Consider the following 25771-nt stretch of genomic DNA (forward strand, 5'->3'; position numbering starts at 1 on the left):
GGTCGTCCCCACTCTGTCCCACGTTGTGTTATCCAGGCTGAGGGATGTCCCCTCCCCCAGGACCTCACAGAAATGCTCAGCAAATCTGCAAACCTGTTCCTGGGGGTCGGAGATTGGATCACCGTTCCTTCCCCTAATGATGGTAATAGGTGTGGCGCTGCAGGTTACTTTTTTGATGGAATTAAAGAGCAATTTGTGATCGCGGGCCACTGAGGCAGACTCCATCTCCCCAGCAACCCGCGACCACCACCCATCCCTGCAGCGCCTCACGGCTCTCCGAATCTCCGAGCGAAGGCTGCGGTAAGCCTCCTCATTCTCCGACGTGGGATGCTGTAGCCAATGAGAGTGGGCCTGTCGCTTTTTCTCAATCAGCTTGAACGCCTCCTCTGATAGCCAGGGTCTCTGGGGAGGTCTGGACGTTGTACCCAAAGCAGCCATTGCATGAGCCATAGTCCTAAACCTCGCCCATTTCCCTCGACATCAGGAGGAGTGGGGGACGATGCCAACCCCAGCCGCAAGCGATGATGAAATTCTCGCTTGAAACTTTTCAACAGCTAGCTGAGACCATGCCACTAAGGGTTTGAATGGGGTCCTGGGTGTACACCCACCACCGGAGTGGAAGAATGGCAGGCGCATCTTACAGATGACAAGTCGATGGTCAGTGGGCAGATCAGCTCCACAGTAGGTCCTGGTGTCAAGGACATGGGCACGCATCCGCTTTTCCGTCATGATGTAATCCAGCAGATGTTCTTGCTTGGACCCGGCATGCATCCATGATGTTGTTTGGATGCGCCGATGCCGGAACAGTGTGTTGGTAATTGCAAGCCCATGGGCTGCACAAAAATCTAGCAGCCTCCTGCCGTTGTTATTGAGCTGATTTGGCCCATGCCTTCCAATCACTCCAGACCAGGTGCCAGCATCATGACAGGAGGTCATAGAAGGCATCTGACTCATCGGCCTTGCCTGCATCCCTCCACGGATGTTCGTCTTCAGTGGGGGCATAAGTAACCACGGCCACCACTTTTCACCTCTGGTTGATAGGAAGGCGAGCCCAAAGTAGCCTGGGGCTTACAGCTTTCCACACCTCACCGCCACGCTCCCACACCCCCTTCATTCTTCTGTTAAGAAGAAGAGCCACTCCCTGTTGTTTGGCAGTCTCCTGCCCCGAGAAGAGGACTGTCCACCCCTCATGGTCGCAGGAGCCAGAGCCGGTCCACCGGACCTCCTGAATACCACAGAGATCCAGGCGGTACCGGTCCAGCTCCCGACAAAGGAGTGGCAGCCTCTCCTCTGCAGTGAGCATTCGAACATTCCACGTGGCCACACGTAGTGGTTTTTTGTTGATTATGGAGGAGCCCCGAGGATAAGGATTCAGTTTCCTGGCTCCACCAAATGGGGTTTGGCCAGGAGACGTCATAGACGCCTGTCCCCCCGGGGCCTCCGGCACAAGCTTATTAATTAAATGTAGTCGCACCCGTCCAGAGCCCCCATTCATCAGCGGGAATCGAACTCCGGGTTCGTAGCGCAGTGCACTAACCACCACGCTACTGCTCCCCACTCACTTGCACGCATGCACAAACACTCACTGCCAGCGCAAGGCCGATTCGTTACATCTTGCAGATGATTACTCTGCTGAACAAATAGTTCTGCGGTTCAGGTTGCAAGTGCGAGTTCGCGTTTTAATTCAATGTACGTAGTTTTTTTTATATTTCATGGAAGCTGGTTCATAAGTCAAGAGTTCGTAAGTCGAGGACTGTCGGTATTGCTATTTGCTCAAGTATGTTTCCAACCATAGCATTGCCGTACATTTTGATACAGGTTTCTTTTAAAAAAAATGTATATTCATTCCTTACATGGTTATACATAGTCAATTAAAGATGATTATGATAATTGATGAGTCGTTATTGTTCTAGTTGGTGAAAGCAACTGGCTAACAATGCCTCAACAGTGATTTTGAACGCGTGTAGTAATGGTTTTTTTGGAATTGCCTCCAGCCATCTGTGTGCATCCAGCACTTTCCCCTTCCGTAGTGCGAGTTTTAAACAACCAGCTGCGGCACATCATCATTAAACGAAGGACAGCAGCCCGGTGGACGTGGCTAGAGACCAGCTTTAGCCACATGCAGTCCACTTCACAAAATGACCGTCTTTAAAGCCCCCAAAGAATGAGTAGGAAGACCACAGGAGGGACCTGCTGAGTGCTCTGAGAGCCCTGTGCCCAATTGCAAGACAATGGCCTGGCATCTGGTGGCTTGGACGAGCCCCCTGTGGGCCCCCACATCACGTCCCCCTTGCCTCCTCTCCCCAGGCATGGGGCCCTTTCTCTGCATGCCCCCCTCCCAACCCAATTTCGCGTGCTGTAATACTCGCAGCACTCCCTCCTTTACGCAAACAGACAGCACAGTGGCAACGAACACACTTTTAAATACCTTGCAATCGGTAATGGGGCATTGATTATTCTCGTTTCAGGAGACAGTGCTGTCTGCCACGTGTTTTATTTTCATCCACACCAGGGGGTGCTGGGTTGAGGTGATGGCCACGTGAATGTAAATCGCCTCCTTCCGTCTAGACTCAATGAGACACACCTGACCTGGATGATGAGACAACTCTGCCTCCTCCAATGGGATGCCCTCAACGTGTCTCCACGTTCCTAGTTTTAAATGTTTCCTTAGTTTATCACCTAAAATAAACGTATCTGTGCTGTTCAGGGACGGGGGGGGGGTAAAGCAGCTGTCTGCCCATGGCCGGGTGTTCTCGGTTGACTGATATGCCCAGCAGGAATGTACACAGTAGGTGGCAGTTTATTTAAAAAATGGGATTCCTGAGAATTATTGCATCGTGCTTTTATTCACAGCTGCAACGAACTGTATGTTTTCTTTGTTTTACAGTACACACATTCTAAATATCATAGGCCAACAGCTAAACTGTAATAGCAGCTAAATACAGCATTATTTAAGCATCCAGTCTTCCTGAACCTATACCAAAGCAAATTTTAAAAAATCACACTTCATTTTGAGTTCAATCCCAGTCTGAATCAATTATATTCAGGTATGTGGAATGATTTATTTAAATATTCTACCACGTTGAGCGCCACATGACCAGGGTTTGTGATGCTTGCTGGAATTCATTTGAGGCATTGTGGGAGCGGCGACTCGCGACATCACTCAGAGCCACACACACGCCGAGACATAAAACGGAGTGGATTGCGCGCAGGATTCCCAATTCGGCAATCGGCCCTGCCTGCAGTGACCACCCAGCCAATTAATCAAGCAAACACCTGCTCATCTGTCAGCATACTCGGCCTCCAGAATCTAATTTTGTTCTGGAAGTCACTATTGGGGGGGCGGAGAGGATGAATGAGATGAAATCCACTGTAGATTTTTGTTCTGTATTTATTGCTTTTAATTATGTAAGTACAGGACTGTATTTTAAATTGCTGATTGTTTGTAGAATTTGCCTCTGACTTACATTATGTTTAGCTGCTACTATATGGAAAGGAGATTGGGAGCTTGCGTTTTGTAGGAGATTGCACTTTTTTGCTCCGTATTTCACAGTGTGATATGGTTAGCAGCTGCCACAGTTGCTTAATTTATGGCTGTTGGTCGTGGGTTATGTCATTAGCGTGTGGCGGTGTGTGGCTCACATTAAAGAAATATACTCATCACATCGGCTCCGTTAAGTTGGTCTTCCTGTGTGAAATGGTCATTGCGATAAGACTACTACAGTTTAATTCTCAAAACATTTTACACAGGCACATCACACTAATTGTCAAATGTAATATGCTAAGTGCAGTGGTGTGGGTTAATAATAATTCAGCTTTGATATTTTCGTGTAATTTTAGTAATGACACCCCAAGTGTTATTGTCCAGAGCTCTTTATTCAGTGCTTGGCCTAGCTTCTCGCAGGCTTCCCAAGGAACTGTTACGTAACCTCACCTCGTATTAAACTCTCTAAACATCCTGAGCTCATGCACCTTGGCAGTTGATGACACTGCCTCATCAACCAATCTTCTTTGCAGCCAATCACGCACAAACTCAAATGGACCGTTGAGTCATTTTCAAATGGCTCTGGGATAATGGCCACCAATGTTAGGGATCTCCAGGGTCCATTTTGCTGCAGCACTGTTCCCTTTAAACTTACCTAACCAAGCCTCGGTACATTTCGGCTTATCTGAAAACCCAAACCCTCAATCATGTACAGCATTAGCTATTTGCAGGTTCATACCAGATTTCCACTCGTAGCACAGCTGGCTTTTAGATTGACCAACTCTTCGGGGTATTTTTAGATTGTGTACCCTGGGAAGACGAGCATTAACTATTGAGTATGCCTCCGATGTGCAACGTTTGTTAGGTGTGGCCCTAAGAAGCACTGCAGAGGTGTAACTCAATCAGTTACTGGGGCTGCAACACCACAAGCCAGGATCTCCTTTGCTCCCGACATATTCCAGCCTTACATTTGAAAACATCCAATTCTCCATCTTGTGCGGAGCACATATTGGTTTGTCCATTGCTAACATAATGGGTTTTCCCCTCCCGGTAGACTGCCGTTTGCAGCCCGCTGGAGTACGATCTGGCAGAACCCCCTTCCTCCGTGCTGAAGACGCATGTGGTGGTGTTTTCGACATTGCTGACGGGTGAATCTCTGCACCATGTCCTTTCCGTCTCACTGCCTCCTCGTTTTCTAACTCTTTGGTGTTTCTCTCAATCCCCAGGATCAGCATACGGCCAGCAAGATTTTTTTAGCCAGTGTAATTTTGCGTGAAATTTTAAACGTTTTAAAACGTTACTCTTTGTACTTTTTGATAGTTTATTAACTTTTCGTTAACAAAGACATTTGTACTGAGTTCTTAATTATAGTGATTGCGTTACAGAGTTAGTTTTAAAATGTGTTCTTCATTTTTAAGTGTAAATACGTGCACTTAAATAAATCCAAAGAAAATAATTCCCAGCTCTCTTGAGCTTATACAGTGCCCATTACTTTCATTGCTGCTGGGATAAAATGATGTCCCTATTACAGCAACCTGCCACATGAAACTGCGCTACATTACACCACTGTAGCCACTAATAAATTACATTCCGTGCCATAGAAAATGGGCAAGCAGACCTCTGAAAAGTAAGAATAGGTTGCAAATAAAAAGTGGAGAAAAAAATGACTTCATTTTGTAGGTGTGACCATGCGTAAGGGAAACCCAATTATCTAAGACTTTTACCACTAGGGTTTGGGACCCTTCAATAAAGGGCGCCTGTGTTGTTGGCCATTGTGGACCTGGCCTTGTGAACGCCCCACTGCGCAAGACAAGCTCCACTGCTGGGCTGTGAAAGAGGGCTCCATCTGCCACAGCTTGACTGTCTCAGCTGCTTATACGCCTGCCCTGCCGTTGGACATCTCAGGGTCCCAAGCTTACACAGTGTGCATTGTCACAGCTGAGTATGGCCGCTATAAATAGAGCCCTTGTAACACTTAGCCTGATCAGGGAACAGCATCTTTGTGGAGTAGGCAGAGGGTGGAATTGTAATCGGTATGTAGGTGTAATCCAAATGAGAAGGTGAAATGTACTTCACTTGAATAGGGATTTGTTGCTTCTCTACTTAGCACTCATACCACTCGTTTGTTGTGCGAGTGTCACTGCCTTTACTGGAGCACACAAGTGCATCCAAACCAAATCCCCTTTGCCATTGCTGTACTTGGCAAAGGCTCACTTCCACATTAAAGGTCAAGTATGTGTACAGATCTATCGTGTGAATACACGTGCATGTACAGCATACACATAATATACTTTCGTACATATAAAGTATGATTGTCACACGTTACCAAAAGGCCACTTTCATCATTAAGCGTTCACTTTTATTCATTTTCAATGTTTAAACGTTTTTAATTTCCACCCCTTTGTCAACGCACTGCTGGATTAAGGCTTCCCCACACTGTCAGTCATTGGGATTGTTTGCACCGTACTCTACCACGCTGGTTAGCCTGGGTTGGCGAGACCGAGACTGGTTCAGTTACCACTCACCTCTGTTGCTATTCATGCGCAACCACTGCTCCACCGTTCCATCTCCTCCATTAACAAAAATATACTGTACATTTAAAAATCCATGTTGCCCTCTTCTGCTCATTCGACATTATTATACCAGCAGTCTACATTACAGTTTTATAACAGTGTGCCAATGTGAATGTGGCTTTTGATATACAGTTCTCATTACCTTCACAAAATGCTTTTATTATTAAGCAAATGACCAATGTAAACAATACACAAATTGTACCTATAGAGGCACTTTGTGAGCCACATAAAAGGGCGTTTGTGCAGCTGGAAGTAGCTTGGCTACTTATTATCCTGCATGGTAATAGCATGTGGTGGGCGGTCCGGTATAATTCCTTCCATATATTCTCGTCAGGGGTGGCAAAGTGACCCAGTGGTTTATCGCACTGTGTGATGAATCCAGTGAATTTGATTCCTGGCCACGTCCTCCAGAACCGTTGCGCCACCTTCACAGACCCACTCTGAGCAGTGTGGTGACATGTGCTCACACAGTCCATGTCTGCAATTATATGTATTCTCTTCAGCTAATCCACACCATTTCAATACAATCACACATTTGGCAACTAAAGTGATGAGGTCGTTTTACTGCAGAAAAGGACGCGATGTTTGATCAATAATAAGAGCAATGATATTGCCTTTGACCGTTAAATGGGAGCCCTCCTCAAGGCCGCAAGGAGGCTTTTGTCTTCACTGTTACAGGGTGACCTTCATTTGCCACGAGACACGTTTTGGAAGCAAGAGGGAAAAAAAGGAGAGCACAGTTCAATAATTGCTCACGAAGTGTCAAATCTGTTAACATTTTCTTTATAGCTCAGTGCAATCCAGCAGTATTTGAGTGTCTGACAAACGTTGTTCTATACTGACCAGGATGGAAATGAAAGTTTCCCGTGGTTGTCTTCAGAGGTTATAAAGGGTTAGTAATGTTAAAGTAGAAGCTGAGCGAATATATAATTTAAGCTTACCTGGCATCTGTTTTAAATTTAAATTTTCCCTGTAGGGAGTATCTGCTAAGTTGGGATCATGATCGGAGTTCATATTTTAAGTTTGCAGTTTGATTTCTTCTCACAGTATCCAGTGTTGCCTAATTACCCAGGGCTGTATTAATTGCAGTCCACTATTAAACTTTAATTTTGGGTTAACCACACAGGAACCTTAGGAAGAGTCAGCTTATTAGCATTTCCCTTCATTTCACTTTCAGAATGGACCCTTTTATAGCAACAATGTACAGTTTTGTAAGATGTAGCTGTGTGATTTCACTCAGCAAGGTAACTGCAGTGCTCTGTGCGGATAGTTGAAATCTTAATACTTGTTTTCCTCATTTCCGATCGCAGATCTGTAACAGCATCACTGGTTCCCATCCGCTCCAGTCTATGAAATCCCTATCGAGGTAGTCCACGTTGATCTCTGACTACGTTCAAAACTATAACATCGAGGGCCCCGTGGAACTCGATTATCTTTTGTTCCCGGCAGGGTAGCACTGAGCCCACCTGGACTTAGGAGACACACTACTTTATCGGAGATGCCAAGGGTTGCTTGAAGCGGCTCTTCTCGGCACACTCACGGTGGCAGGCGCATTATACACGTGCCCCATAAATCAATCGTGCCTCCCCGGTTTCCTCCAGTGGGCCCAGGTTGTCTGCCAAGCTTTCATCCTAAGGTCACGTCTTACACTGAGAACTCTAAAGGGGCTCTGCGGTTGTTCTTTTCACATCAAATTGTGTCTCCGAACAAAGGAGAGAAAACATTTTTTACGTGATGTTGCAAGTGCCAAACGTGTCGCAGCTCTTGAGACATTCTGGTTTTATGCGTTGCGAGTTGTCTTGAATACGTTTTTGGTCAAATTCCACAGGAGTAAAAAAACTAAATAAAGTTTTTAAAATAAAATGCAGTAGCGTCATCTCAAATCCACTTTGTCTGTAATAGACACTAATTATCTTTATTATTGGCATCTCATTCTGTCCATGAAGACATTTGATGAAACTGTAAGATAATGGTCCTAAGGAACACATTCCTGCAGAGGGAGCTGGTAGGAACGTTGGGTTGCTCGGTCAATGGCCAGGGTCAACGGCGGCGTGGTGTATTCCGCAAATATGGCCGACTGTGAGGGCGGGCACAGGCCGTCGTGAGTAGGTTAAACATTGAGTTTTATAAGGGCACCACGGGGTGACAAGCCCCTCCCCACCCAGCCCCAGCCCCACCCGCCCCACCCAGCCCCTCCCCACCCAGCCCCTCCACACCCAGCCCTCCCCACCCAGCCCCTCCCCACCCTCCCCTCCCCACCCAGGCCCTCCCCACCCAGCCCCTCCCCACCCTCCCTTCTCCACCCAGCCCCACCCCTCTCATTTTTGTATGCACGACGGACGGACACAATAATCCCCTGTGGGCTGGTGGAACCAGGTGGTTCCTACCAGTAAAATATACCCGTTAATAATAGCACGTGCACCATGGCACTCGTACATAGTGAGAGCTGCACACCCTAGTTTGCAGGCGCACACGAGTGTAGCGTAACAACAATGCTACGCCAGGTTAGAGGGCTGCAGTGAAAATACACCTGTGGTACTCAAAAGGTTTTCTCTGGCCTGTGTGGGGGGAGAATATGCAATTATGTCAATGTTGCTGCATCGTGGAGATTCAGCAGGTGCCTTTTCTGAAAATCTTAAAGTTGTTGGCTTGTGTGTGCAAGATATTTAAAGACACGCACAGATGCAGATGCTTCTCCATTTCATTTGATTTGTAATTTGTGACGACACTCACAAATATGATATGGACTCAGACAATACTCAGACAAGAGTCTGAGTCCATAATTGTCAATAAGTAACGGCAAAGCAGTTATAAGTGACTCAGAATTGTGCGCAGTTATTTATACAGCACACGACTTCCCTGAAGGCAAACACCTTCAGCGAGCGCGATGCCGATCACACAACGCGATTCGAATTCGACCCTCGATCGATGGCTGCGCTATCGCCGCACACGCGTCGAATAAAATGCAAGGGACAAGTCCTTACTTACTACTAACAACTCCGATAATTTTTCATTGCTGGAGGGATGGCCCCCCTACCTGAAAATCCTGGCTCCGCCATTGTCAGTCCAGTACTCGCTGAGCTGCATTGGATTCCGATTGTTGAATGAATACATTATACGGCCGCATCCATTACACACAAAGTGCTTGCCACAAACAAACCACAATACCTTGCTAACCTCATTAAGGAACATAAACCATCTTGCGAACTCGTCATCCTCGCAGCGGATTTTGGCTTGCCATCGAACAAAGATGGTCGCTGCTTCGCGTGCTTTCAGATGCGCTTCTGTGGCCGTCTGGAATGATCTTCCGATATTATGTATTTTTAAATCTAGATTGAAAACTCATTTCTTTAGATCTGGTTTTTGTGTTGTTTGTTGTCCTTCCCCCGCGGGCACCTCCGATTAGTGCGGTTGGCTACGTACAATGTGAAAGAAGTTCAACATACAATAAAAAATCAATATTGGATTGAGGATTTCATAGTTTTATTTTTATTATTTTATTATTTCCCTTCTACGTGAACCAAGCATATGAATCCCTGCAGTCACGAAAGCTTTAAATAGAAATTTAAATCGAAAAATATTGGATGGCTTTACAGAAACAAATGCTGTATTCCACCTCGACTCTGAATATTGTATAGTTAAAGCCACCATCATGCCCATATTTGATTATTGTGACACCATCTACGACCTAGATTCTGAATCTTCCTGAAAACGTCTCATTCCATGATACCTGTGTCTGCTCTCCGGTTTGCACTTGACACCACCGCACATAACTCATCATTGCAACCTGGATATTCACTCGAATCTCTCCTCCCTGTATATCCGGAGAAACAACGACGGGGCTGTCTTCATTCTGTAGGACCTCTTAAACAAATCCACCAATTAACAAAAGGACGATTTGGTTCCTCTAACTCCCTCCCAGAGCCTCCTAAGTGTTTCCTTACTCCAATAAAAAAAAGTACATTTGCTCAAACTTTTCTAGTAAAAAAAAAAGTCTTTCATGCTTCTGGTATACCCTTGCCACTCATCTACAGCTTGGTTCCATCCTTCCACTCCCCCTCTTTATTTCCCTATTGAACCACAACACGGAGCATACTTGAACAGGTACCTAACTCTTTATGATGCCTCTTGCTCCCACATTGTTTGCACTCTCTTTTTCTATGTGTGTGTTTGTCACTGATACACGAAAATATAGAGCTTACTTGCACATGTACCTAACTTAAAAAATTACATTGTCATTGTTTTGGATTTGCGTGTCTTTCGTTTACGACCGCTAAATACATCGTTTGTTAGTTTGCCAATATTCCTTGCGGACCATCTACTCTTTCTCTGTAACCTTGATATTTTCGTCTTTGTTTCGCTGTTGTTGTGCTCATTCACCGCAGATCTCCCCTGTAAAATAGCCGGGAAACTGAATAAATTGGGTCATCCTGGCAAAAAAATTTAATTAACTTTAAATGTAGAATGCATAAAGTCATGTTTTAATATGTACAGATATGTTTGTGTACTATAATTTAAATATTTATATAATTTTATTATAAATTCAGTATAGTATGCTTATGTCCTGAAAACACAGTCGGCAAATTATATGGTTATAAACTCATTAGCCTCCGATGACGTGTATACACGTTTTTTTAAAGTAAGATCATTATAAACAGAGTAATTGACAATTTAGAGGCTAACTAACAACGTAAGCAAGCTGGATGTAGAAAAAATGTTTTATCATCTACCAAATGCAACCTGTACGATAAAAGCAGATTATTGAAAAGACGAATGAATATCAAATGTTTTGGAGACTCTGAAAAGGCAATTGAATCCGTAAAAATGTATGCAATCATCCAAGTTGTCACAATCCGAGGCCTAAATTAACCATTTATCAATGATGAAAACCCTTTACATGGATACTGAGATTGCATGAATAAAGGAACAATAATCTGTACACATCAAAAGGGACAAGTTATGTACAGCTACATTCAAATATTTTTTTTCAAAATTGGATCAGTATTAGCCAATTATTCTCAGGTGATGAATATATATTTTTAAAATGGCATGGTTTGGCAAGCTTTTACAAAATGATGGAAAAAGAAAGGCTGTCGACATGGTTCCTTCTGAGCGCACCCACAACAGTGTAATCTCACATCTCCGATTCGGTGAAACATAATCTAGGAACAAAGCAAACCTCTTGCTGCATAAGGACTTCAATGAAGCTAAAAATGTCAGGCTATTATCACGTGGTAAAGCCTGAAAGGGCATTGTCTGCCTCGCATTCTGACGCACTTGAAAAGGAAAACATGGAAAGAGAGCTAACGTGCTTTACAAACATCTTGAAAAAGAACATGCTTTCAAAGAGAGTAATTACAAATCGGAGTTTATGGAAGAAAAACAAGTGTGCAGTCAAAACACATGGGCATGCGTGCATTGTGCGGCTGCTGAATCATGTCTCTGCATTTCATCGAAAACATTCTTGAGTGAATGGCCAGTCTCTCACTATTTTGCAAAACAACTACATTTCAGGTGAGAACCTGCAGTGGTTTGCCTTGTCAAAGGAAGTGTTGCTTTCTAACCAGCTCCAAAGTGCCCTGAAACATTATCTTTCGCCAAGTTGACTTGCAACATCTTGGTGACATGAATCGTATGTAAACCCGCACTTCCAGCCTTAGTCGTGGCGGCGTGGTTTTAAAACGTGCACAGTAATCTGCTATCTTCTGGTTGCGCGTGGAAATAGTCCCAACAATGGTACTCGCGTGCGAAATGCTAAGGAACAAGGCAGATGAAACAAAAGTAAATTTAGATTTAAAGCTTTCGTGACTGCAGGGATTCATATTCTTGGTTCTATCGGTAAAGTCCCTTCTACGTGACTTTACCGAAAGAACAAAGAATATGAAACAAACGTAGATTGGGAACGTATTTCAATATACAGTCGAGTACTCGATTGTGTTTCGCTGGAGTATATTATAGACCAGGGCTACCCGGCCTGTGTTGTGCTGTGGGAAGTGGTCCATGGAACTTTTGCAAATACAGTTTTTCATAAAACACCTTTTTTTGGTTCTAGATTTGAAGCTTTCGTGACTGCAAGGAATCATCTTCTTAGGTTTTTTCGGTAAAGTCACGTAGGTAAAACATCAAAATGAATGAAAATAAAATAAAATAAAAAATCACGACGTTTCGGAGGCAACACAAGTCTCCGTCATCAGGTGGGACGGAGACTTGTGTTGCCTCCGAAACGTCGTGATTTTTGATTTTATTTTATTTTATTTTCATTCATTTTGATGTTTTACCTACGTGACTTTACCGAAAAAACCTTTTTTTGGACGTAATTTTGGCCTTACAAAGATGTTTTTTGAGGGTTGTTCGAGAGTCTTGGGTCCAGATAGGTTGTACGGAGTACGGTACGTATACATTTGTAGTGCTAGGATTTGTTTAGCTTTCGACAGAAAGGATTTACCTGAGTGCCACGTGATTACGTGGTTCATCTTGTCTGGCGTGAGTGCACAAAATAGGCACATGAGCACGTCAGTGGCTCTCGACAGCGCTCCATTAGCCACAATCAACAAGCAGTGGTGGTGGCCTTGCTCCTGTGCAAAGTTTCCATAGATACTCAAATCAGACTGTGAAGATCTGAGCTCAGACAAGTAAGTGCCCATCTGGCTTGGCCGTCACTGCTTGGATCCTTTGTCCATTATGAATGTTATCTGTCTACAACACATTACTGCAGCAGCCTGCATGTTCCCTGCAGATAGTGAACTCTGCGCTTGCGCTGAAAAGATCCTTGTGCTAGTTTACTAATTTATACGCAAAGCAACAGCTTTCCAATGATAAATGTGCAGCAACTACACCGAGTCACAAGCCGAACATCATGTAAGCATATACAGTGCTGTATTAACTAAATTTTTCCCTGCAGAGTAAATGGATTCTATATTGCAAGCGAATGTTACGGACGTGCCTCGTTATTGTTGTTAATAACACTCCTTACTACTCTATCAGAAAATTTATTTGGAGTTTGTAGAGAACGAATGGGAAAATACTAAATTACATTGCTCACTAACGTTCAAGATTATTTTACTGTGCTCACGATAGATTATGCAATCTCACTTAGTTTGCAAATAAATGGGGGGTTTTTTAGATTAGAAAACATGGGTTTTTGTAATACATTAGAGAACTTAGATGCATTGTGAATGAATTTTGATCTTGGCTGTCGCATAGCATATAGCATTTAAGGGACCAACATTTAGTACCCGAATAGCAAATTTGGATATAATCTGCTTGTCCACATTGTACATCTTTCACAAAAAATTGTATATCCGAGAAAAAGGGATACATTATCTCTAGATCACAAATTTATATAAATCGAGCCACAAAAGTAGCCATACAAAAGTCTACATAATTGCAACATACATTTTTACACATTACAATAATTAATGATTGATGGTTTGTGGCACAGTGGTTAAGCACACTGCACTATAAACCTGGCTACATGAGTTTTGAGTCCCAGCCACATGTATAATAAGACATTTGCAAGTGATATCTGGACAGGTCCTGGGTCCTCTCTTCCCGAGCTTGTGATGACTAACGTCGTGAATTATGATTAAACAACCACGCATAACTGTAAGGTGTGGGGAGGCTTTCATCCAGTAGTCCAGTATGCAGTGCTGTTTTAAGAAATGGCTGTAAAAAATATATAACATCGCGCTTTTTTATATTGACCGAGAAAGTTTGTGCACGTGTGTCCTTACATGTTGAATAGCCATTGCATGGACATTGTCCAATTGGTGGAGGTTTGCGTGTGCATAATTTGGCCACTTTCGTCTAAAGTGGTGGGCAGCATACTGCTGCTCTCCCTTGGAGATGAATATCTTGCCCAATGCGAGGACAGGTAGAGACCAAAGCTAGGACGCAGCAGTGCACGAATCAAACAATAACCAAAATCACAACAAAGCATTCGGCCTTAATGACCTTGCCTCAGTCTCATGCGCAGACATTTAAGCACTGTTTGCACAAATACTACTGTCACAGAGCACTACCCAACAGAAAGGTTGCAGAGTTTTTAATTACTGTAAATCTCGAGAAGATATACAAACGATCCCATCAAACAAATATGATAAACATGCACACAGACAGCACACCAATTTAATTTTTTGTATAATTGTTTTTGTTTGTTTGCATAATGCATTATCTTTGAACATGTTAAAGTAATGAGATGGGAATGCACACACTATTAAGGTGCAAATCATCACTTGTCAGTTGGTAAATTTATTAAATTGCGCACCCTGTGTGCACGTGGGGCAATATCAGCAAAGTGAGGAATGCAAATGTGGGGGGGGGGGGTTACTGTTGGCACTCTTTGGTTGCAATCGGCCCTGCAAGGCCACAACATCTTCCAAGCTCACGCAGAGCCCCGCTGGGCCTTCAGAATGAATGCTGTGGTGCAAGCAGCAATAAAACAAAGACTACGCGCGCGGGCGGGCACGCATGCAAGGACAGCAAGCTGCCTTCAGATAACTCTAATCTCGGAGGAAAGCCTGGCCCTTCCTGCCTGGCCCTCACTATTGTTAAAAGCCGCACAACGGTGCCGTCACAACCTACACTCGTGGAACAGAACCAGAAAGAATCAGAAATGGCAGTCGTGATAATGACGCGGCGATTGTTCAATGCACAATTATAAGCACTTTCCATAACGCGTGTCTTTTTATGTCGAGGGGGCCTTCATCAAAACTCAATTTTGGAAATGACGCCACTTGAAAGGACCCGCGTTGTGTATAGAGTGTACTGTTGGTGATTGGTGCAATTAGTTCTGCAGAATGGCTTAAGACTATCTTACTCACCAAATGGTATGCCTATGCTGCACCATAATTCAGATGCTTAACAGATTTACATTTTTATACGTGTACAGCGTATATTAAGTTCTGTGCAGTATCTAAGCTCCTGAGAGTGACAATGATTGTAGCATGTCATCTCCAGAGACATGCTAGTCTGAGCTCCCTGCAGACCTCAACAAAGTCGATATGAACAAAAAAGTGTACAAGCAGAAGAAGTGCTGACAGGATTGGATTAAAATTGCGCTGGGCTCTATGCCAAGACTTTTAGGCCCCCTACGTTTGCTGGTTGAGCTCCCCCCCCCAACGCCCCCTGCCTGTCCGTAGGTAACTGTCAAGTTTCTCCGATGTGTTTTTCTAGGTTGTACCGCATGGTGTTGGGAATTCTGTCCGATTTTATATACTTGAAGCTTCTTTGAGATATTTAATGTCCAGCTCCACGTGCTCGGAAATTTTTTCAGGAACCCCATAGCCACCATGTGGAGCTAAACGACGGACACGAGGCAAACCCCGAAAAAAAACAACACATCAGCTAGACTTGATTCAGCTTGGCCCAGTCTTGGTGTGATCATGAGTTCACAACAATTATGGAGATAAGTCTGAAGTCATGGGTCACTCTCGAGGGCAAATCTAGCTATTGTGGTTTTGCCTGGGTCCGGGTTACAACCCATTCCAAATGTAATACTTTCGTATGCCATGATGGCAGTTTATCAGTGTCCGTTTATGAAAAATAACCCAAACAGGGCAAAATGCGATCATTTTCAACAAGAGCTCGATAATAATGCACAGCCGTTTGTCAATCTTTTGCTGGATGAAGACCACCTTGCGTGCTGTTTTTCATAGGGATTTTTAATATCATACTTTACCATGATGCGACGACACGGGAGTACAACAAGATCATGAAAAACTTCACCCTGCCGCTCCATCAAGATCTAAAGGAACCCCCACGACCAAGGCGAAAATCAGCATTCACGATCCGACGGTGGAAGTACCAGGATTCTCTCTTCCACGACTATGGACCACGCTGTGAACCGCCCTCAAACACAACACGGCAGATGCGCGTACATGTTTCGTGAATGGAAGATCAAAGAATTGCCCAACTACGACTGTGGAGAAGTCCAAACCATCAAGCACATCGCCGATGAATGCTCCATCCATGCACATCCTGGCGATATCGCTGAAATCCACACTGCATCTACCACATCATTGGACTGGATGAGGAACCTGTGCATTCATTTATGACGACCATTGATAAAAAATACAATGCCATACGAAAGAAGAAGAAAACCACGCTGGCTTGTGTGGGTTGGTGAATTTTGAGTGTGCCAGGACCACTTCAGATATCACTCGCCACTGATTATAGGTAGCTCTCGTCGGGAATTAAACTCAGGTTTTTAATGGGTTCTTCGCGTAGTGCGCTGACCACTGCGCGCCACTGCTCTCGCCGTATGTATTGAGTAAAATAGAAATGTCCATGCTCTAGGTGGTGGTCCTGTGTTGCACCTGCTCTCACTTGCTGCTACTACTGCTGTGTGGCAGAGACACTGGATCTCACGCACACCTCAGGCCTTTTCTATTGACATGTGAGTAGTTTTTTTTTAATGCCACGTAGGTTTTATAATTGCTTTTGTTAGGTGCTTAAATTATATTTGAAAAAAATAGATCGCTACAAAAAATGTAGACATAACGTGCATTCTTATCTTCCAATGCACTTAATGGGGCAAATTAATATTATCAGCAATGGTTCTCAACAGTACGTGCAATTCATAAGTGAACATGTGATGCATTTGCTGAAGGAAATTACAGCACTGCTGTATATGCATACACATACACACATCTAACATTTCTGCATGAAGTGTGTAAAATGCATGACTAAACGTGTATTTCCACTTGTTGTGAAATAAATAGCTTACAGAAGCGTATTAAGCAATGCTAATCATGAGCTAACATACTTCATGTAATTGACTACTTACTGCATATTGCTTAAATATACCCACTGGATACATCAGTGTTTATCTTCAGAAATGTCCATATGTGCTGATTGGCACGAGTCAATAGATAAAGCAGCCACTGCCTAGGCATTGGGACTAGCTTTAGAGTGCTTTAGGGCTTGCGTTTCTGGACATCTTCAATCACCTCTTGCTCGTGCGGCTTGCCCTTCTCGTATTCCGGCGTAAACGTATTGTATTGCACGCTCGAGTCTGTGTTTACCCTGCATTGGTCGATGTGCTTGTTTGTTGCAATATGTGAAATTTGGATCAGAGGCAGAATAGAGATTGATGGGGCATGACGTTAATTCACCTTCTCATATTGGCCTTCTCCGGCACGTGGAATGAACAGATGGGATTACAGCCTGCGATGAAATCTTGTGATCATGCTGTGATGGTCGAATGCACAAAGCATCACAGCTTTTGCTGAGCTCAGATGCTTGCAACCAACAAATAATCAACTGTGTAGTCTGTTGACGCAATGCAGTAAATAGAGGCATTTGCTTCTGCTGGTTCATTTTGCTTGTGTTTCCTAGTTGCTATACTTGTTGCAGATTTATATTTCTGCATACTACTTAAATGCAAACATGCATTCTTGCACGTGTTCCAAGGTTTTGGCATCGATGTCCTGATCAAATAATATAACCATAAGAATTTAGAGCTCAGACAATACCTACAGTGGTCGCTTCATTTCATATTATACATTGCTGGAATATAGCTAAGGGAAACAACATGAGATGGAACACAATCCATACTTCAAGAAACACATGGACTTGGAGAGCGTATTGAGTAATGATGATATGTATGATAACTGAATGTCCAAATTGGTGACATCATCCTCCCCATAATTATCTTGTTTCCCTTGGGGGGCCCAGTGGCAGATGAGATACACAAAGGACCGCACCAATTAACAGGATTTTCGTTTAACAACTTTTAGAGTATGGTTCACTGAAGCATCATAGGGGTGATTGAATACAGTACTGTGTTTTGAAAATAAAAGAAAAAAACACATCACAACGACCTAATACTGTAGACGTATTATGTAAATCCACGTTTAATTCATGCAAATAAGTGCATGGAACGCATTAGGCACGTCTATATGAACACTGAGGGTCTGCGAGTTGTCCTCTTCACCTTGCAAGAGGGGTCATTTGCAAGGGTCTCTATGCTGGTTCTCAGACTCGGTGCTGGTATCGGCATTACTTGTGTGACTTTTAAATATGCAACTCATTTGATACATATCCCTTGCCTTGTAGATATCCACGTCAAGTGTGTGTCGCGCAGAGCCCGACATGGGGTTGAAGCTACATTACGGGGAAGGACCAAACAACCATATAAAATCAAGACCTGTGGTGTACCAATTTAGCCATTTAATGAAGCCACTGCAGTGCCGTTGAATTAGAGTAAAATATAATAACCAGAACACTGAACTGTCAGTGTCTTTATGTATCTTTGGTCAATGCAGTACTATACTATAGTATTTGTAGTGGCCCTTGTGTACACTCGTAACTACAACACGCATGTTGAGGCTGTCACGAGACGTGCTGGTGTTATTATTCGCTGGCGAACAGAATGGATGAAAAACCGTGGACGTTCAGACTGAACACCTCATTCGAGACCCAACATCGCCACTCCCCCATTGGCTTTGACATTCCTCCTCCTGGAAGACACCGGTGGAACCATCGACCGCATGAGAACATCAACAGGCCGATGCGCAACACCTCCTCCATGAATAGACAATTGAAGACAATCGACAAGTTTGATTGTGGCCGTGCAAGCCAAACTACGGACTACGTTAAACCACAGTAGTCTGCGTCGATGGAAGAAGGAATAGCAACACCACCCCAACTCTCCACTTCTAAAGCCATCTCTCTCTGGTCTTGGCGAGCAGATTTCGAAGTTGGCATTTAGAATAAACTAGAATTGAACCTCATGGCGGGACCCCAGGATCCCATAAGCCCCCGGCTCTCGCATAAACTGCGTTGCGACGTCGTTTTATGTCTGTTGAAAGTGAACGATACGGTCATCTATTCCTCTCGACGAGCTCTACATGATGCGCTCATCAAAGTTTCAAAGTTTTGGTTCTTCTGCACATTCGTCCTCGCTGCTGCGCTTGGACATGACACGACAACATAATGATTCGCACCAAGGCGGGTCGCGGCGTTCATGTGCCCGGTGGGACGGAGTCGCCAAAAAGACATTAATCAATTACGATTTTGACTTTCGTTTATTCGCCATGAGGTTAATTTGTTGGTGCGTCTGGAATTGTGGATCCTCCTGCCGCATGGCATCCGTACCGCGGGGGGGGGGGGGGGCTTGTTCTGGTGGAGGGGCGGGGGTTGTTTTGGGTGGGGGGGGCGTGGTTTTGTGTGGGGGTGGAGTGCAAGGTTTTGTGGGGGTGGGGGGGGGTTGTGTGTGGGGGATGGGGGGCGGAGTTTTTGGGGGAGTGTGCGGGGCGGGGTTTTGCGTGGGGGGGGGGGTTGCTTGGGGGGGGGGGTCACGTGAGGGGTGATTTGTTTCGAGTCCCAGTGTCCTTGGATTAACAACAACAATTGAACTCATTGTGTCGGTAACAATGGACTTAAATGGAGAGACCAAGTATGTAGAGACTAAATATTTATAATAGGCGACAGAGTCGCCAAAAATACATCAATCAATTACGATTTTGCCCATCTTCATAGCACCCACAGAGTGTGTGGCCAGAGAGATAGAATGAATATATGAATTTAAAACAGCTAGCATCATCAGGCGGACAGACAGATTTGCTAGTTGTAATTACTGGCGAAACGTCGTACTCAGATTGTAAATGTTGTGGCTTGGCTCTCCAACACACCGGTTAGTGCTGTACTAGTGACGAATTGGCATGTTCTGTTTACGTGACAACCCTTACTAGTTGGCTGTGTCGGGTGGTGGCGGGTTTAACGACACATTTGTATATTTATGCGATCTAACCCCAAAAAAACCCCTATATTATGGATGACTTTAGTCGCGAAGGCCTACGTGTTAAACTACTTATTTATGTTAAGCAATTGAAAGGAACTGCTGTTGACAAAGGTGTTGAGTGTTTGCACCACTGTTGAGTAGTGGGGGGGGGGCCTTGGGGAGGGGGGGGGCCTTGGGGAGGGGGGGGGCCTTGGGGAGGGGGGGGGGCCTTGGGGAGGGGGGGGGCCTTGGGGAGGGGGGTGCTCCCCATGGAGTCGAACTCCACCCTCCTCCACCCAGCTGATTACTCGCGATTTCAATTCAAGATTACCTTCTATGTGTTTATTATCACAGTATTATTCCGCTTTTTTATTCCAGCAAAGCATCACCGAGTCTCAAGACTTTTTTTCAGGAGGGTCCTGCCAAGTTTTTTTTTGCAGCAGGGCGGCGACGGTTCCTGCCTGTGTGTAATCCAAATTTATTCATTTAAGGATGGGTTTTTTTGGTATGATTTTTGCCAAATTTAGACCATGAAGCCGGCAACATAGGGCTCTTACTCTGTGCAATGTATATTTAAATACAATCCACGCGCAGTATTAATAAGGGGGAGAGCCGCGGGAATCGAACCGAGAGAGGGAACCTTGCCATCTGGCATTGATTCATGTAAGCCTGACTGCTGATGAAGACACTGATTGTCGAAACCGGTCCAGACGTTGCTCGCATTGAATCACTGCTGCTGAAATTACGCATTCCCGGAAGGACGTTGGGGCTGATGTGTTGTGTGAATAACATTTTTGTTAAAAAACAAAACAACAACAACTTTATTGTAGAGAGACATATGGAGGACAGGTCGTCACGGTGGATAGGAGACGTTAACTACCTCGCCTGGTACGCAGGAGGTCGTGGGTTCGATCCCGAATCTGACGCCTGCTGTATATTTGAACTTTGCATGTTCTCCCCGTGGTTGTGTGGATTTTCCTCCGGGTTCCTCCGGCGTTTCCCTCTACATTTAGAAACGTGCGTTTACAGTATTGGGCTGCTATACATTTCTACATGATAAGCCACTTCGTTGAACTATCATTTGTGGCCAGGTCACTTCTGAGAAAGAGCTATATAGCTCCAGTGGCCTCACTCTGTAAAACAAAACATAGTTTAGTTTTTTTTGTTTATGTTACTTATCTACAATATTTTTTTTTATATTCACAACTACGCTAATGATTATATAGAATTTTAAAGTGGGGGGGGGGGGCAGCGAGGCTTTGTCGCACAGTAGGCAGGGATTATCCCGCGATGGGCGGGACTTGAGCCGTTTGTGGGCGGGGCTTGTCCCGTTATGGGCGGGGCTTGTCCCGTTATGGGCGGGGCTTGTCCCGTTATGGGTGGGGCTTAGGCGATTGTGGGCGGTGACTCGGTCAGTTGTGGGCGGAGTTGATCCAATTGTGGGCAGGACTAGGTTTTATTGTGGGCGGGGCCTCGCGCCGTGGGCCCGCCTCCCTGTGGAGCGGCTCCGTTCGAGCCCGCGGTACCGAGCCGAGCGGGGAGAGAGAGCAGTGAGCGCGAGAGCCGCACGCACACGCAGGTAGAGCAGGGCAGGCAGGCAGGCAGGCGGGAGGGGGGGTGATGGAGAGCGCAGCCGCCTCGTCGCCCCTGTCAGCTAACGAGTGCGCGAGCGAATGATTGAGTTAAGCGCAGTCGCCCGTCCGACGCCGACGCTGCAACATCAGCAGCAGCCCACGTGCCCGAGCGCCGCGCCGCGGGGAGGAGCCGGTGGGGCCCTCATGCCCGGCCGAATGAATGGGGAGAGCATGAAGTGCCTCACGTTCTTCCTCTTGCTTCCAGAGGCGCTCAAGAAATCCAAAAAGGTCACCGGCAAGGCCAAGAAGCTGCCGCCCGTGTGCTATGAGTTCGTGTCCCTGAGCCTGAAGAAGAGGATGGCAGCAGAGCTGTACGGCTCATCTACCAAGGACATGGGCGTGCAGGGCTTGGGGCAGCAGCAGCAGCAGCAGAGCAACCTCAACGTAAACAACAACCACGTGCAGAGCTCCAACTGGCAGGGCCTCTACGCCACCATCAGGGAACGGTACGGCTAGACGCGGGCGTCGTCTCGGCCAGACGTGTGGGGACAGCAGTGACTGACCTCTGTGCCAATGCTGCACCTGGATTCTGCATTGGTTAATGGGTTTATTACTTGGCGTCCTCATGTCCTGGTGGCCCGATGTCCTGATGATCTGGTGTCCTGATGCCCTGTTGGCCCTTGCGTTTTGGTGTCCCATGGTTTTAATGTGTGCTGATGTGATATTCTTTGACGGATTGCTTAAATTGATATTTTCCAATAGTTTCCTATTTAGATCGGTGTAGGCTAAGGGTCACTTGGGCGTTCTGTGCAATCAGCCACTGGTGGCCTGGTGAACTGCTGGCTTGATATTCTCATGTTTTGATGTCCTGGTCTTTTGATGTCATGCTATTGTGATGTCCTGCCAGTTTGTGACCGAGGTTGCTTTGATAATCATGGGGGTGGGTGGGATGCTGCTTGTGGCTATGGGAACAGCATGTGTGATCAAAACTGGAAGCACCAGTGTTGATATTCTGAAAATGTTTTAATTTATCTGTGTGATTGACGAGCTGAATGTATTTAGTACAGTACTGTATTTTTCAGGTTAGTATAATTGTTGGAGACTTATGTTCATTAATAGCAAATGTTACATTATGATTTTACTGTATCCCACATCCATAAAACTTGATAAACTATTTTTAAAAACATGTATGCATTTGCATTATTTTTCTTGCTTTATTACTTTATGCATATTTAAATGTTTCATTTTTTCCAAACAACGACTTCAAGTTAACAGAAAGCAACATGCAGGCCTTCCTGTACACATTAATGTTGATTGTGTGCCACGTGTGTGTCTGGTATTGCAGAAATGCTGTCATGTTTAACAATGAGCTGATGGCTGATGTGCACTTTGTGGTGGGTTCTCAAGAGGAGACCCGCAGAGTACCTGGACACAAGGTAAACATTTGACAAGAACGCCCAATCGTGAAGAACGTTTGCTCTGAGACATTGTGTAACATTTCTATACAGTCTAGCACTTTTACTTCGCCGTGAAAGGAACTGCTGACAGAAGATTGCGTCGATAAATACCAGTCGTAAAGTAAAATAAATTTTTTGACAATTTGTTTTTCACCCAGCCTCTTAGTAAAAATGTCATGCAGGGATTGATGCGTCACCTCCTGAGGGATGCATTGAGCAAAACAAGTCTGTAGAAAATCTGAAATAAACACAAAGCGTCTGCTTATTGCTTTCTCTTAAGAACCTGGCTTTCCTGTGTATTTTCAACAGTATGTGCTGGCTGTTGGCAGCTCAGTCTTTCATGCAATGTTCTTTGGAGAGCTGGCTGAAAATACAGAAGAAATACATATCCCAGATGTGGATCCTGCAGCATTCTTGACAATGATGAGGTACGTCAAACAATTTGTAATTTACATTATTTCGCAACTTTGTACACTGGCGAGATTCACATTTATTGAATGTTTAATACATACTATGTCCTATGTACACGGTTTACTTTTTTTTGCGATTTAACTTTTACATGCTGCCTGTGCATAGGTACATCTACTGTGACGAGATTGAACTGGAAGCGGATACGGTGCTGGCGACCCTTTACGCAGCAAAGAAGTATATGGTCCCTCACCTGGCGCGCGCGTGCGTCAACTTCTTGGAGACGAGTCTAAGCGCCAAGAATGCCTGCGTGCTGCTGTCACAAAGCAGACTCTTTGAGGAGCCGGACCTGATGCAGCGCTGCTGGGAGGTCATAGACGCTCAGGCTGAGCTTGCGCTCAAGTCGGATGGCTTCTGTGACATTGACTTCAACACGCTGGAGACCATCTTGAAGAGGGAGACTCTGAAGGTGAGGGAGTCCAGCGTGTTCGAGGCTGCCCTCAGCTGGGCCGAGGCAGAGTGCCAGCGCGGGGGAATAGTGTCCACGCTGGAAAACAGGCGGCGCGTGCTGGACAAAGCTCTCTACCTCATCCGTATCCCAGCCATGCCCGTGGAAGAGTTTGCTAATGGTGCTGCCCAATCAGGCATCCTGACGCTGGAGGAAACCAATGGCATATTCCTGTGGTACACAGCCAGCAACAAGCCCATGCTTGAGTTCCCCACGATACCCAGGAAGGGCTTGGTCCCCCAGCGGTGCCATCGCTTCCAGTCGTCGGCGTACCGCAGCAACCAGTGGCGCTACCGTGGCCGCTGCGACTCCATTCAGTTTGCCGTGGACAAGCGCGTGTTCATCGCAGGCTTCGGCCTGTACGGCTCCAGCTGCGGCTCAGCCGAGTATGCCGTCAAGATTGAGCTGAAGCGGCAGGGCGTGATCCTGGGACAGAACCTGACCAAGTTCGTGTCAGATGGCTCCAGTAACACATTCCCCGTGTGGTTCGAGCACCCTGTGCAAGTGGAGCCGGACACGTTCTACACGGCAAGCGCCGTGCTGGACGGGAACGAACTGAGCTACTTTGGGCAAGAGGGCATGACGGAGGTGCAGTGCGGCAAGGTCACCTTCCTCTTCCAGTGCTCGTCGGACAGCACCAACGGCACTGGCGTGCAGGGAGGCCAGATCCCAGAACTGATCTTTTTCGCCTGATGCGGCGGGTGACCATCTTCGGCAGTTACATCTCTAAGCACTTGGTGGTTAGGGCTTTAGTCTATCAAGCTTCTGTATAAAGTCATTGATGTATTTGGAGTATACTCATCAGAGAGCTATACAGTATATATATCCATACCCTGTTTGTAGAACGCTTAATGATTGTATATTATTGTATTGTAGGTGCATTTTGTGTAATACAAATGGTTTACATGTACTGAATGTGTGAACTGGTTGTTTGCAAGAGTGGTAAATCTGGAGATATCTGCCCACATGGCTGGCTTTAAGTACTGTATTTGGCAGTGTTAGAACAAGTATGTAAAATAACTTGCGTGCACACGTGAGTATTTGCAGTTGTTGACTCCCCCCTTCGGAAAGCGGCTGTCTACCCATATTGTGCAGTTGTGTAACGTGCACCATTCGTTTCCGTTGTATCTCGCCGAGTGGTAGCCTTGTAGCGTGTGCACCATCGCTCTGTTTGCCACGCATTGACTAAATAAATAAAACACATGTCACCTTTGATGGGTGTGTTTATTGTACATTTGAGTTTTTTAAACATCGATTACATGTAACAAACCAATACCATTATATTCGGTCTTCTCAAGAGCTACTATTAACTGGTTTTAAAACGTCAACGAATTTTTGGGAAAAATGTTGAGGCAATTAAGAAATGTTTGGGTAGAACGGCGGCCACAGCTAACACTAATGATTTTGATATGGTCTTGGGCACCTCCTACAGCCCACACTAACCAGTGTGGTTAAGTATGGTCGGACAAAATGGCAAATAAAATAAGCGTCTTTCTAAGACATCGAGCAATTTTACAGAGCATGGAAATAACCAGCCTTGAAAATGATTATGAATCAATGAGAGCCTCTTGGCCACCACAGCCCACCTCTCCTAGTCAACCAATCTTTGCCATCTGTTTGAAAGTTTAAGAATGCGGGAGATGCATCTGTTGGTTGGATGATGTGCAGAGGGAATGTTCAGAGCCCTGGAGGCCTCAAGTTGCCCATTCCTGCTTGAGTGGAATGCTGGGCAGCAGGGGACAGGTGCGTGGCCCTCCACACATGGCTGCATTTCACAAATTCTGTAGATAAATATAAATATAGAACGCCTCCAACAGGTGCCTATTTTCTGTATCTTTGTGCATGGCTCGCGCACGGAACAAGCTAGTTCAGTCGTTAACTAGGTTAGCCCATTTGTGCCTTGCTTTTGAGAGGCGATGGGTGGCACAATCAGAGATGCCGAGGCTGTAATGCACTGGTTTCTAAAGGACACCTGCGACGCACCAATATATTTCATATGCAAACGTGTACTCAATCTAAAAAAATCTTTGCCACCATAACGATT

At 45.3% G+C, this 25771-nt stretch overlaps 1 protein-coding gene across 3 annotated transcripts in view; it reads left to right on the plus strand.

Annotated features, from left to right (window-relative positions):
- The window catches only part of LOC144933438 (BTB/POZ domain-containing protein 3-like), a 51187-nt gene extending 26247 nt beyond the window's left edge, over positions 1–24940 (plus strand). Inside the window, exons 2-5 of one of the 3 annotated variants that reach the window (XM_078858183.1) lie at positions 21620–21860; positions 22700–22790; positions 23121–23239; positions 23388–24940. In XM_078858183.1, coding sequence (XP_078714309.1) covers positions 21712–21860; positions 22700–22790; positions 23121–23239; positions 23388–24420 — 1392 coding nt within the window. In that variant the 5' untranslated portion in view covers positions 21620–21711 and the 3' untranslated portion in view covers positions 24421–24940. Of the gene's footprint in view, positions 1–21158; positions 21861–22699; positions 22791–23120; positions 23240–23387 lie in introns of those variants that run through there. The other 2 variants (XM_078858182.1, XM_078858185.1) reach the window with 2 other exon arrangements.
- The last annotated feature ends 831 nt before the right edge of the window (positions 24941–25771 follow it).

Source organism: Lampetra fluviatilis, chromosome 7 (assembly GCF_964198595.1).
Source record: "Lampetra fluviatilis chromosome 7, kcLamFluv1.1, whole genome shotgun sequence".
Classification (NCBI taxonomy): domain Eukaryota; kingdom Metazoa; phylum Chordata; class Hyperoartia; order Petromyzontiformes; family Petromyzontidae; genus Lampetra; species Lampetra fluviatilis.